This window comes from Diplotaxodon limnothrissa, linkage group LG10, assembly GCF_057381915.1.
Source record: "Diplotaxodon limnothrissa isolate DT_005_m linkage group LG10, D_limnothrissa_male_GT1.1, whole genome shotgun sequence".
Classification (NCBI taxonomy): domain Eukaryota; kingdom Metazoa; phylum Chordata; class Actinopteri; order Cichliformes; family Cichlidae; genus Diplotaxodon; species Diplotaxodon limnothrissa.
Window position 1 is genome coordinate 35,759,135 of NC_140605.1, and position 13,414 is coordinate 35,772,548.

At 45.1% G+C, this 13,414-nt stretch overlaps 2 protein-coding genes across 2 annotated transcripts in view; both read left to right on the forward strand.

The window, feature by feature from the left end:
• Positions 1 to 3,082, forward strand: part of lcp2a (lymphocyte cytosolic protein 2a) — a 12,110-nt gene extending 9,028 nt beyond the window's left edge. The window contains exons 15-21 of the mRNA XM_085364815.1: positions 153 to 168; positions 280 to 355; positions 485 to 516; positions 1,039 to 1,097; positions 1,515 to 1,589; positions 1,731 to 1,880; positions 2,833 to 3,082. Of these exons, the coding sequence (XP_085220941.1) occupies positions 153 to 168; positions 280 to 355; positions 485 to 516; positions 1,039 to 1,097; positions 1,515 to 1,589; positions 1,731 to 1,880; positions 2,833 to 2,982 (558 nt within the window). The 3' untranslated portion in view covers positions 2,983 to 3,082. The remainder of the gene's footprint in view (positions 1 to 152; positions 169 to 279; positions 356 to 484; positions 517 to 1,038; positions 1,098 to 1,514; positions 1,590 to 1,730; positions 1,881 to 2,832) is intronic.
• A 5,879-nt stretch (positions 3,083 to 8,961) lies between these two features.
• On the forward strand, positions 8,962 to 10,283 carry LOC146624887 (forkhead box protein I3-A-like). Its single transcript, XM_085364785.1, has 2 exons — positions 8,962 to 9,484; positions 9,634 to 10,283. The coding sequence occupies exons 1-2, from the start codon at positions 8,962 to 8,964 to the stop codon at positions 10,281 to 10,283; spliced, it is 1,173 nt and encodes a 390-aa protein (XP_085220911.1).
• The last annotated feature ends 3,131 nt before the right edge of the window (positions 10,284 to 13,414 follow it).

Consider the following 13,414-nt stretch of genomic DNA (forward strand, 5'->3'; position numbering starts at 1 on the left):
CAGGTTTAATATCTCTGGTTAAACAAATGAACATTTTAAATCGTGTTTCTCTGAGTTAGATGAAGACATATGTTTGTATTGATGTCCTCGTCTGAGGTTTGTAACATTGGGAAATAAAAGTTAAATTCTTGTGTTTTTCTTTTTTTCCTCAGCAGCTGCCAGACGAAGGTGAGGTTTATTCATTTTTTCCAGATTTACTTCCTAAATAAAAAAAAATTAAACTTTGTTACTTGTTTAAAACGTGTGTTTAAATCTGTTCTCGCTGTTTTTCCCCTTCAGTGTCAAACAGCAACACTTTCCCCCTTAGCAAGCCTCCCCGGCCCGGACCCCCGGGCCCTCCCACTGGAGACAAAATGTGAGTGACCGTTAGACCATAAGATTTCTGTTTGTGGTGGTTTACAAAAACACAAACCTTTACAAGTTTAATTTTAAGTGAAAAATAGAGAATATTTCATGGTAAACTTATTTTTATTGTTTTTAACAGGACTGGATCGCTGCCACACAAACTGCAACCTCGTAAGAAGAAAATTCGTTTGACATTTTGTGAAATACACTTTTTCTCAGAGTGTAAATACATCTGTCCTTTCACAATAAAACTCCAGAAATCGATTTGAAACCAGTGAAAAGGTTTAAAATGCCTCTGTGAGCGTGCTCAGTTTGTCCAGCAGACCAGAGATGAAACAGCTTTAATGATTCATACATTAGAATAAACAGATTTATGAATAACAGCACAAATTTATACAAAATGATTTCTTAAAAGTTAAATCAACATGGAACTGCACTGATGTCCAGCAGGGGGCGACTGCTCTTTTAAATAAAATATTTGACTATGGCTCCATCAGAATCACAGTTGAAACACACAGTGGGTGAAAAGGTCATGTGAGGTTAGCTGTGGGTTGGTTTGGGCCGTGGTTTGGTTGAGTCCTCAGGACATAGAATAGAATAGAGTAGAATAGCCCTTTATTGTCTTTGCACATAGACATGATAAATGAATGTAAAGTGATGGTAGTGTGATTGTGTGTTTTTGTGGTGTTGCAGCGATGCCGTCGGGCAGACAGTCAGTTCGTCCTCCTCCATCTGCAGCAGGATACACACAGGTAACACTAAAATACACACGCGCTTGTCTTTGTGACACGTGGGCACCGTGGGTCACATAAACATTATGAGGTCCATACTGATCAGAACCTTTTAAAGAGGAGCAGCATGAGTTACTGACCCACGGTCAGTACTGCACACAGAGGAAGTGTTTCACAATAAAAGCTTCATCAAGAAATGACGGTTTCTATCAGACAGTTTTTAATTTAAAATACAGGAAACGGCACAGATGTTTTTGTTTGTATTTGATTTAATATATGTACTTTTAACGACAACAACAACAATAATAATAATTACAACAATGTTCTGGGTGATGTTCTTCAGTGTGAACAGCAGGTGGTGCTGTTTCCTTTGTCTTTGCTGAAACACACACAGAGCTCGTCATCAGAGGGTTTATTACTGTGCGTGTCTGTGTGCAGGAGCTGGACCCTCGCTGGTATGTGGGTAAAGTGACCCGAGGTCAGGCTGAAGGATGTCTGAAACGAGTCCGCAAGGTACCAGGAACAGAGCGTCATAATAAAAGTTTCTGTTATTCAGGCTTCAAACTTGTTTATCAGGACTCAGTGGAGCAGCAGTCACATACCCAGCATGCTAACACTGTGGTCTAAACATTTTAAATCCTGTGTCTCATCTAGGATGGGGCGTACCTGGTGAGGGACAGCACCCGGCAGCAGGCGAACCAGCCCTTCACCCTGATGGTCTACTACCAGGACAAAGTCTACAACATCCAGATCAGGCAGCAGAACCAGCAGTTCGTGCTGGGAACCGGACTCAAAGTCCAGGAGGTAAAATCCTGGATTCTTCAGTCATACAGCCAACATGTCTGTTTACTTCAGGCTTTCTTATTCACGTTTGCAGCAGATTTCAGTGTTCAGGGCACTTTAATCAGCTACAGAGGTTTTCCACATGATGTCATGTGCAGCTCACTCAAGAGCTGTCCGCCATATTGGACCTGACAAGGAGTTTTGATCACGTCCAATCACTACATACGTGAAATCATCACTACTTTTTGTCCCATCACAACAGATACAAGCATCAGATAAACTGTGTGACTGCATCTGTTTCAACTTTTTTATAGTTTCCTTTTCTGTCTCATCATCTTCATCAGCCTCCTCCAGGACCACCCTCCTCCTCCTCACCTGAACTTAGGCTTCTGACATGACAAATCAATCTTGTCTGTTATCACAGTGTAGACATGCGACCCTCCGTCTCTGGACAGCTGACAAGAGACGACTAAACAACATCATAACGTTACAAGCTAACATCACGGCAGCTAACATTACACTAAAGCTTAAACTGTGGCGAAGCTTACATGTGCTAACAGTAGCTAAGAGTAGCTAGCAGCAGCACCTACGGGCAGAGACACACAATGCTCGGACACAAGTCACTACATGTTGTTCTCTGTGTGATTGTGTATGTGACAATATAAGTGCACAGAGACGTGTTAACCTGAAAATGTAATAAAGATCAGGGAAATACCTGAAAGTGACCGTATCCAGTGACTCCAGGTCCAGTTGCTGTGTTTCTTGTAAACACTGAGAAGCATCCAGACTTTTGTTGGCCTTCATAACTCGTCCAGTACAATTTGAGGGGTTGTTGATATAAATGCTGTGATGTCAGAGCGAATACCAAGGTTACCTAACAACATCAGTAAAGTTCCACCTTCAGCGTTCACCTGTAATAACTGTGTTTGACCTGTAGGGGGAGGTGGAATCTAACTGTGTCTTGTATGTCCAGTCCTTCCCGTCAGTCAGTGACATCATCAGCCATTATTCCCAGTCTCCTCTGCTGCTCATCGATGCCAAAAACCGGAGCGCCAGCCAGCAGAACCAGTGCATGCTCTCAGACCCGGCAGGATACTACATGGGTGGCCAGAACTGGTCCTGACCGGACTGAACCGGATCAAACTTGGATCGAAGCGGCACGGCTGAATTTTGCAGCAGAGGGAAACGGTTAGATTTACGATGAATGTTCAAACGCCACTAGCGGCTGTGCTAAACGTCTTCCTGTTTCCAGGAAGGCGTGCTGTGTGGCGCCAGAGGAAAATGTTGGATTTTTGCACATGTTGCTTCAGTTGTTTGTTTGCCTTTTTGTGTTCCTCAGTTTTTACGGGTTTGTGACAAAAAAATGTCCCTTTGAATCTTAAGAAGAGTTCTTAAAAGTTTTAGCTTGTCTTTGGGATTTCTGTCAACACTCGATGACGCTGGGCCAAATCTACAGCGTTCACTTAAAATACTTTCAAACTAAGCCGACTGTTTCTGTCAGAGTTTCCTGTACGTCCTCACCTCCACGTAACCTGTGCTTCACTGTTCACCTGTCTGTCCCAGCTGTCCTCAATAAAACCATCATGTGATGTCATTCGTGTCTGGATTTCTTTAACAAAGCACAAAAACCTTCATCTTTATATTTTTCCGCCTTCTGTATCACCTGATGGTAAAAGACGGAAGCAGCCAATGCTGACGTGCCTTAAACCTGCATTCTTTGTAATGTCCAGCAGGGGTTGACTGTACAAACGTCTGGCCTCTTCTTCAGAGCTGCTTTAATTCTTCATGATTCAGACTCAACACGCTGCAGGAAACATTCATCAGGGCTTTGCTCTATTTAGACATGACATCATCAAGACATCATCACAGCTGCTGCAGATGTGTGGGCTGCATCATGATGACACACCAGCCTGAGACGATCTGAGCTCCCTCTGTGCACTGCGTGCTGGTCTGCAGACCCCGGTGCAGAAGAGCAGCTCTGTGTTCGCAGCTCAAACGTGACGTCGTCGCAGGACCTGGACCCGCGGCGCAGCAGAGCGCGGCGCAGGACGGTGCAGCAGAAATGGAGGAAGAGAAAACATACTCAGTCGTCTGTTCATGTAAATCATTATTTTTAAATTAACGACACACACACAGTATCAAAGCTGTGTGAAGAGTGTGTTCAGACGCAGAGGGTACGAGGAGGGGCGGGTCTGACAGGTTATAAGCCAATGAACACACTGCAGGTAATCATTAGAATGATTTATTGGCCCAAACTGAGCCGACACACACATCATGCCCATATCGTGGTCTAAACCAATCAGAGATAGTCAGGGGCGGGACCTCTCTATTGCCCAAGGTAAGATGTTCAGATATTGGCTGTATCCCAATCCAGGGTCTGCAGCCTGAAAGGCCGCATTTTAATTACGTAACTGCGACAGACGAAGGCTGTCCCAATTCAAAGGCTGCTCGAAATGCGGCCCTCAAATGCGTCCTTCATTTCCCTGAATTTTAAGGACGTGGTGGTGTAGACTTCGTGGCCCAACATATCCCAGAATATTGGGAAAAAAACGGCGGATGAGGGGCGCCCGAAGAGTAAACTTTAAGTACTGAATATGATGTCACTTATTGATGTGCAAATGTTTAATAACGAAGAACATTAAACATTGCTGTTGGCCACATGTCGGCAAAGTCATGTGACATTAGTGACGTTTGTACTAACTTGGTTTTAAAACCTTTACTTCAAAATACACGCCGTTCAATAGCTGAGCTTAATCACAGAATGATCAAAGCTCATGTAGAAACAAACAAATGAACAAAAGATTTTCCCCTTCATCTCTGTCAAACACAGCTGTATGACACGTTTCCAGCTGTTAGTATCATGGTTGCTAGGCAACCTGGGCAGCGTGACGGAGGCTAGAGCGTCCCATTTCACAAACCTCGCACTTCCGGCCTTAGCGGTCTTTAAGTACGCGGCCCATGAGGACCGTTGAGGCTGCAGACCCTGAATTGGGATACAGCCTTTGAGATGTTCAGTTTGAAGCCTTTGAGGCATTTTTAATTTAGACTTTCTTTTTATTTCATATGTCTTGAGATATTTTAAGTTTAAATTTCAGCTCAGTGAAACCCTTTAAGCACAAGAACCTTTTCAGTAACGTGTTTTTTGGACTATAAGGTGCAATTAAAATCCTTTCATTTCCTCAAAAGTGCGCCCTATGTATGAATTCTGGTTGTGTTTACTGACCTCGAACTGATTTGATGTGCTACACGGCGCTCAAAGCAGTTAAAATGTTTAGCACGACTTTGCTAAGCTACGAACCCGCAACGCTCGATGGAGCGTTACAGCTACTGTAGTCAGGACCCTCGCGGAGTGATACGTACCGTGCTTCAACATAATATTACTGTACTGTGCGTGCATAAGGAGCCCAAATTGGCTCCTGCTAAGAGACATGGTTACGAAGCTTCAAACTCTATCAGTCGCGCAGCATAATCAGAATCAGAATCAGAATACTTTATTCATCCCGAGGGAAATTAGGGTTACAGCAGGCAGCACGCTAATGGCGCATGCGCACTCACAAAGGAACCTTCTGACCAACTTTACACAAACATCACATTGGGCAGACACGTCAGAAGGTAGGCTGATAGGAAAAAAACAACGAAAATACACTACATGAGGTAAGAGGAGGAGAAAAAAAACTCCACTCAGACTGAGCTCCTAGTGGGAGAACAGTTTGATAACAGAAAAAACACCTCAGCACAAAAGCACATAACTATCAATACACCATAGAAACACGAGACAAGCAACAGGGGCGGGTAAAGGGTAAGAGAGAGCCGGCGTAGGCAGCGCATCCGGTCCTGCAGCATCTGTGCTGGTCCAGTTGACTGCTATCATCCCCGGTAGGGCACAAGCATCGAAGGCGTTGGAAAGGGAGGGGGATGAGTGAGTGCTTATCAGTGTAAGTGTGTGTGTGTGCGTGTCCATAGTTTAGCTGAGACAGTGTCCTTCGGCCTATCAGGCTAAGTAAACAGTCCTCCAGCCAATCCAGGTGTCCTTCATGGGGCGGGAAGAATAGTCATCACACAGTCGTTATCAGGGAGTTGTTTTGGTGGGCTCCAGCCTTGGGCCTGCAGCTGGGGCCGTGGTGTCCAAATGTTGTGTTGATTTCTCCTTTGTGAGCAGCTCGAATTCTAGCACTCCGAGGCTGGTCTCTCGATCTCCCGTTGAAGAGCTGCGAGCCTCCCCATGATGGTATCAAACTTCTGTTCCGTGGTGTTGTCAGTCTTTTGATTCTGAGACTTCACAACTGCAGTGATCCGTTCCGCGATGTTTTCCAACTGTCGCTCAAGGGTCTCATTTTGAGCAGGCCTCTCTCTGATGTTTCCCCTCATACGCTCAATGGTGTTGTTTTGAGCCTTCACAGCAGCTGTAAGCGTCTCCAAGGTGTTGACCATATTACGTTCGTTGTGAGAGGTCGCACCTCCTCCCGTCCCGCATGAGAACAGAGCAGCTGTGAGAGAGTTCAGCATGAATGAATCAATGGCGTAAAGTTTGACTATTTTTATAATCCGGTGCCCTAAAAATACGGTAACGTGTAGAAATGAGCTCCAAATAAAGAACTTTGTGTTGACAGATTGTTAATCATTCATCAATGTTGTCTGTATGGACAGCAGTTTAAAAAAGTCTACATGTAAAGCTGAAGTGTTCAGTGATGCGGTTGAAAAATTTGGGAGCACCAAAGAGAAAAAGTGCAACTGTGGGAAAACATTAGTCTCGAGCCCTGCAGCTCCCACTGCACCCACAGTCCACAGCAGCTTCTACACCAGCTCCACCATCTAGAAACTTTCTGCTGCCTCCTTTTTCTTTCTGGTCTTTGCGCCGTAAGTCATGTTTTCTCTTCTCGCTGTCTCAGCTTCCACGAGCCTTTCATCGGAGGATCTTCCTCATGGTGCTGAGCTCCTCCACCACGCTGACGGAGTGATCGTGTCCTGCACACGACTCAGTGGGGGTGGGGGGTACACTGTGTCACCATCCACCTGTCAGTCAGAGAGGCCACGCCCCTAATAATGCAAACATGAACCCTAATACAGGTGAGTTATGGAACACAGTTGCTATCCGGTTGTTCAGTGATGACGCGACGAATCCTACTTCCGGGCCTAAAGTAGTCTGCGTTTAATATGGCTTTTGTGTTGTTAACATGTTTAATGTTTTGTATTTTCTTCTATTTGATCTCAAAAAGCTCCTAAAACAGTCAATGATCCCTGTTGACCTCCCTCGGCTTTTATTACCACTAATCATTTATTTAAGCTCAGTTTTTAAAACCTTAGGATGTAACTACAGCCCAGCCCATGCAGCAGTATATGAATGATTAACCTCGTATTGTGGATGGATTATCTCAGTTGTTCTCCTGGCTGAAGTTTGGTCCTTTTACAGCACCCTGCCATGCGATTACATTTGTTCCTGACCACCGAGAACACTCACGTTAACTTTTATCGAGTGGAAAAAAGTTAGCTTGTTCATATTATGCTAACATAGCTGTGTCGCTAGCGGTCACGTAGCACATCATTATATAGCAGCTAGCCCAACTTCAGTAACCCTACAAACGTCACTGCTGTTTAGTTTTCTGTCTTCATTTATGCTGGAAGTGATAGCAGAGTTGTACGTTTGAATTTGTTTCCAAAACCCCGCAGTCAGGACATGCTATATTGCATTTAGATAGAAGCTAGCGAGCTAACTCCCTGCTAACTTCTAACGCCGTTAAATGTCATAAATTCCGTTTTCATGGATGCCTGGATGTTAAACTCAATTGTTACCCCTGGTAGAGCAGAACGCTGATCATTTTATTAAAGATGAAAGACTTTAGACAGTTTTCAACTCTCAGTAATGCCATAGTGATCGTTTGATATATGGACCTGCAGCGGAGTTTAGGCCCAGACACGGCTAGTGACGTCAGACTTAACGACCGGACAGAAACCAGTTGGTGCATCAGGCTGTAAACAGCTTTATTTGAACTCTGCTGCCTCTGCTGGACGTCGGAGGAACTGCAGGCTCTGACAGGAGGATGGTCACATGACAGCGCAGTCACATGACAGCCATGAGGACAGTTATTACACAAACATGGGCTCAGCTCCGTCCTCATGCATCTGCTCACTCTGAACAAACTCCTTCAGGCTGTAAAGTAACTGAGTAAAGTAGAAAGTTGTGTGTGGCAGCTTTGCAGCATCAGGATCATGACCTCCGTGTTGCTCCATCACTCAGGACTTTGTGATGGAGCTGCTGGACTGAAGCCTCAGACCCGAGCTCGTGTCTGCTGACAGACGATCGTCGGGGCGTCTGCCACAGATCAGCTGAGCAGTTAGAGCCACAGTGAAAACGAGCCCTCGTTGGGAGGCGCGCTGAAGCATTTACATGAGAATGTGAGTTATTTTGATCGGGCCTGCAGACATGCTGACTGTCAGCGTGTCGGGGGACGTCTGCAGAACAAAGGGCTCGGGCGACGCCTCAAACAGCAGCTGCAGAAACGACTCAGGGTCTGTGAGGAGGTGAACGGGCAGGGGTCACAGACACGCTCTTTAGGAACACGACAACGCTTTCAGCATTTTATGGCTTACAAAGTTCATTGAGTGGGAAAGTCACGGTCACAGGAAATCACCGTAAACACACCAATAAACAAATATCAGTGTTTCAGTGTTTGCAGAAGCTGAGTGAGCTTTAACCCTCATCCACAGCCTCACAGGGCCAGCTGTGAACAACAGCAAACAGACATTCAACAAGAAAAAGACTCAGAATTAAGAACTGAAACCATGAACATATTTGAATTTTCAGAGTTTAAAATGTCTCAAATGCAGCTGAAGAAAGCAGCGACGCAGCTGCGATGAAGCTGTGAGATCAGAGCTGCGTCTGCTCCCCTCTCGCAGGGTCGAGCTGGCGTCTGCATTCGATCCTCCTGATCTGCCCCAGGGCAACAAGTCAACCTGTTCTTATTCAAATCAGCCCACTCCTCGCGCTCATGCCCCAGCAGCCAATCGGCTCGTACAGGGGGCGGGGCAGCAGGGTATAAGTGTCTCAGGTGAGCAGCAGGTGTATGGAGCAGACAGGTGCAGGCAGACTGGAAGAAGCAGCAGCATGGCGTCCTTTGTGCCGGAGCGTGGCCCGTCCCCCCCCGTCTGCAGACGTTTGCTGCCCCAGCAGGAGCTCCCATCTCTGGGCCTCGACCCGTCCGACTTCAGCCTGTACGGCCCTCTGTCTCCACCTGCGTCCAGCCCATCGGCATGGCTCCAGCCGGCCCACAGCTGCAGCTTCGCCTCCAGCCTGGACCAGAGCTTCGCCGCAGGATGTGCACCGGGGCTGCCCCCACCCTTCAGGGATTTCCACCCTCATTTCTACGGGCTCCAGAGGAGCATGCCCTGGTTCTCCCAGGACGAGATGCTGAGCTTGGTCCGCCCGCCATACTCTTACTCGGCCCTCATCGCCATGGCAATAAAGAGCGCTCCAGAGCAGCGGCTGACCCTCAGCCAGATCTACCAGTACGTCTCGGACAACTTCCCCTTCTACGGCCGCAGCAAGGCCGGCTGGCAGAACTCCATCCGCCACAACCTGTCGCTCAACGACTGCTTCCAGAAAGTTCCCCGGGACGAGCGCGATCCAGGTGAGGCGAGCACACCTGAGCTCTGAGGCTCTGGTTCGTCAGAGACAGGAAGATGTTTTGTGCTTTGTTTCCAGTATAAACTCCGTTTCTTCATCCAGGTTTTGTCTGAAAAGTTTGATTAACCTTCCTCCTCCTCTTCCTCCCTGCAGGTAAAGGGAACTACTGGACTCTGGACCCGAACTGTGAGAAAATGTTTGACAACGGAAACTTCCGCCGCAAGAGGAAGAGGAAGAACGACTGTGAGACCAATGAGAAGAAATCTTCCTCCTCTTCATCATCACCGTCCTCCTCAGAGCCCAGCCCAAAAATTCCCAGTGTGCACAGCAGCAGCAGTTACAGCACGGAGCCTCCTCCTCTCTCAGACGCTGCGTCCAACCTCAGCAGCTTCCTCTGCCACCTCCAGGACTCCCTCTTCCTCATTCCTCCTCTTCCTCCCTCCTCTGCACCTTACATGAAGTTACCAGAGCAGGCCTTCCCGTCGCCTCAGGGGTACACGTCTTCTTATTCGCCCGGTGCCGTGGTGCCGCAGTGGGACACCAGCTGCTCCTCTCCATCCTTCTACACCTCGCCGCCTCCTCTCTTCTCGTCCTCCCAGGCCAGTCCTTTTAACTTCTGCCCGCTCCCTGACCCTCAGACTGGCTCCCCGTCACTCTACACTGAGCTGCAGACGCCGTCCTGTCCTCACGTGGAGCTCCAGGAGACGCAGCAGCTGCAGCAGCTGCAGGCCCAGAGCCAGCCTCTGTTCTCCGGGGGCTTCAGTGACTCTCTGCCCCTCGACTCGCTGGTCCTCCAGCACTGAAACAGACTAGCCTGTCCGCCCTGAAAAGTTTCTTTTTATCTTTTTTATACTTTCACAACTTTAGGATAAGTGAGAAAACGTGTAAATATGAGTGAATGTTGGTGTTTGGAATTAAAAAACCATTTAAGTTTAAAACAATGTTTTTGTTCAATGTCTCCAAACATGTCAATGAAACGTTTAACTGCACAAAAACAGAATTTGTAAAAAGTCACTTTTAAAACCAAAAAGTAAAGAGAAGAAAAGACTTAAGTAAATGAGATTTAATCAGTATCTTAAAATTTTTATCTCTTAAAATAAAAATAACCATAATTAAACTTTTACACTGCATTAAGTTATAACTTATTACAGGTTATATTTAAATTATAAGAACAAAAGCAGCTAAGTTTAGCTTTAGCATGAGTTTTGCTGCAGGTTTTTTTTAAAACAATACTGAATAGCTAAACTTCATTGAAGTACAGTAGATGTTTGCTATTCATACAAATTAAAAGGGGGAAATGAATAGCGACGCTTTATTTTAGCTTCTGGTGTTTTTGTGTAGCTAACATTGAATTTATATGAAGCTGATTAGCATCTCTGGGTAACTTTAGCTGCTGAGCTAGTTCTTTAGTTTTAGCGTGTGAGCAGCTGTCTTTGCATAACTTTAGCAATGAAATTAGCATTTAGCTTACAGGTTTTCAATTAGAATGTCTCTATAACATTAGCAGTGTAGCATAGCAGTGTAACTAGCCCCTTTTTATAACTTTAGTTAATGGTTATGTTAGCTGTGCAGTTAGCATATTTAAATGATTATGTTAGCTAGTTTTAGCTGTAAAGATGGCCTCTTTCTATGAGTGTATAAGACGTTAGCATCTTTATGTAGTTTTAGCTTAAAGGTCTGTCTGTTCTTTATCAGCAGCTGTTTAAAATCACACAGTTCTTGAGCAAAAGTCGTCCAGTAAGATTAAGACGAGTCTTTGGAGGTCTGTGGTTCTTTTGGGGTCTTTGGAGTTTTTATACGTTTCTGTTTGGGAGCAGTGTTGCCAACTCCTCAGTAAGGAAAATTGCTATTGGCTGTCCTAAAAGTCGCTAAATGACGACATTGCCTAATTTGCATAATTGCTTATGGCTCTGTAATTGTAACAGACACTGTAGATGAGAGAGATATAACATTGTGGAAGAGACATAAAGTGAGTAAAAAACACCCTAAAAGCATTTAGAATATATTTAAAACCACAAATTAAATTTCTTTTAGCAATTATTGTTTTTTTTAATGTCACAATTCCAACCCTGCGCTTTTATCTGGACTTGGGAGCGTGAACACCACAAAAGTGACCCGAAATAGGCACTCTGGTGGAGTTACTTTCCGTGTGTGTGTTTAAGTTTTAAACCTTGTGATCCATAAAATGTAACATTAAAAGAAGAACATTTTTAACCATTAACAATCAGACTGGACATAGCAAGCCTTACCAGAAAGCTTCATTTGAAATCGGATGTACAAGAGGGACTTGAGGCTTTGCGAGGACATCCGATTTCTAAGTTTGCAGAGATGGGAATGATGTATTTTAGTGCACTGATTTATTTTTGACAAAGAAAAATGTACATGAACCGCTGCTCCCACCATGCGTTACAGTCGGGGGGACAGCGGCTTCGCTCATGCGCGATTCATTTGCAGTTTGTACACGTAGGGATGAATATCACCTGCTCTGACAACTGCTGAGTGAGGACTACCTGTGAGCACTTTGGCACGGTCTGAAAACTCGCTAAATAAAGCAACAAAGTCACTAACTTGGCAACACTGTTTGGGAGTCTGTGTTAGCATTAGGGGTTTCTGTAGGTCTCCGTAAAGCACCCCTCCAACAGCCAAACCCATCTGTTCTCTGATAGACCATGTGCACGTTAGCATATGCTACTTCCGGTGCGGAAACTCCTGTGGGGAGCTTTGTTTCCGGTGTCCTATTCACGCCCTGTTTACGGTCTAAAACAAGTTAAGCAAATGAATGAATCAAGCGGCGATTTACATTTCTCTAGATGTCTCGGGCATTTACCCAATATATCTGTAAATGATGTTCATCGACTTGTCGATATTACCCCCGCCTCAGAGCAAAAGCGAAAAGGGATTCAAATGTTATATTTCTCAGCTGTCCCTCGTTTATCGCGGGTGTTATGTTCTAAAAATAACCAGCGATAGGTGAACTCAAGTAGCCAATTTTATTTTTTGACGGTGCAAAATGTTTCCTGGACATCGTGGACATACAGCACTGCACTTCAGAGTCACACTGCTAGCGATCGATGCAGCGATTCTGTACTGTACAGGAGAGATGTCACGGAGGAGATCGTCTGCAGCGATCAGGACGCAGGACACAATGTGACGTAAAAAACAATAAGCATGCGAACTTGCACTAAAAAATCTGTGAAACAGCGAGGTGAAAGGTGAACCGCGTTATAGCGAGGGACCGCTGTAATTTTGAAGGTAAGTCACAACATACCCTTCGTAAATACTAATGTATAGAAACCCTTACCAGCAATTGTTCATTTTTTGTGTGGCTTTTTTTTCACGGTTTGTTAACATGCTGTGTAGGTGTGTACTTGACTAGCTGATCTCGACATAACGGGAAGCATCTGGTTTGACTATTGTTCACCTGTAGTTTGAATGCTGAACATTGGCCTGTTTAAATCATGAGACCAGTCACTATCCGGTTGTTCAGTCTGACGTCACTAGCCGTGTCTGGGCCTAAACTCCGCTGCAGGTCCATATATCAAACGATCACTATGGCATTACTGAGAGTTAAAAACTGTCTAAAGTCTTTCATCTTTAATAAAATGATCAGCGTTCTGCTCTACCAGGTGTAACAATTGAGTTTAACATCCAGGCTGTTTTAGGAGCTTTTTGAGATTAAATAGAAGAAAATACAAAACATTAAACATGTTAACAACACAAAAGCCATATTAAACGCAGACTACTTTAGACCAGGAAGTAGGATTCGTCGCGTCATCACTGAACAACCGGATATAGAGATGTGCTTCTGAATGTGGACGATGTGTCTTCTGCTGCAGTGATGCAGTTCTGCTTGTGTTGAGTGATGTAAACAACTGATCGATCTAAACTCTTTAAACATCAAAACTGATCATTAGACTTTTTATGACACAACAGT

Coding starts and splice junctions, on each gene's coding strand:
- LOC146624887 (XM_085364785.1), top strand. CDS start 8,962: ATGGCGTCCTTTGTGCCGGAGCGTGGCCCGTCCCCCCCCGTCTGCAGA. Junction 9,485..9,633: donor CCGGGACGAGCGCGATCCAG/GTGAGGCGAGCA, acceptor TCCTCCCTGCAG/GTAAAGGGAACTACTGGACT.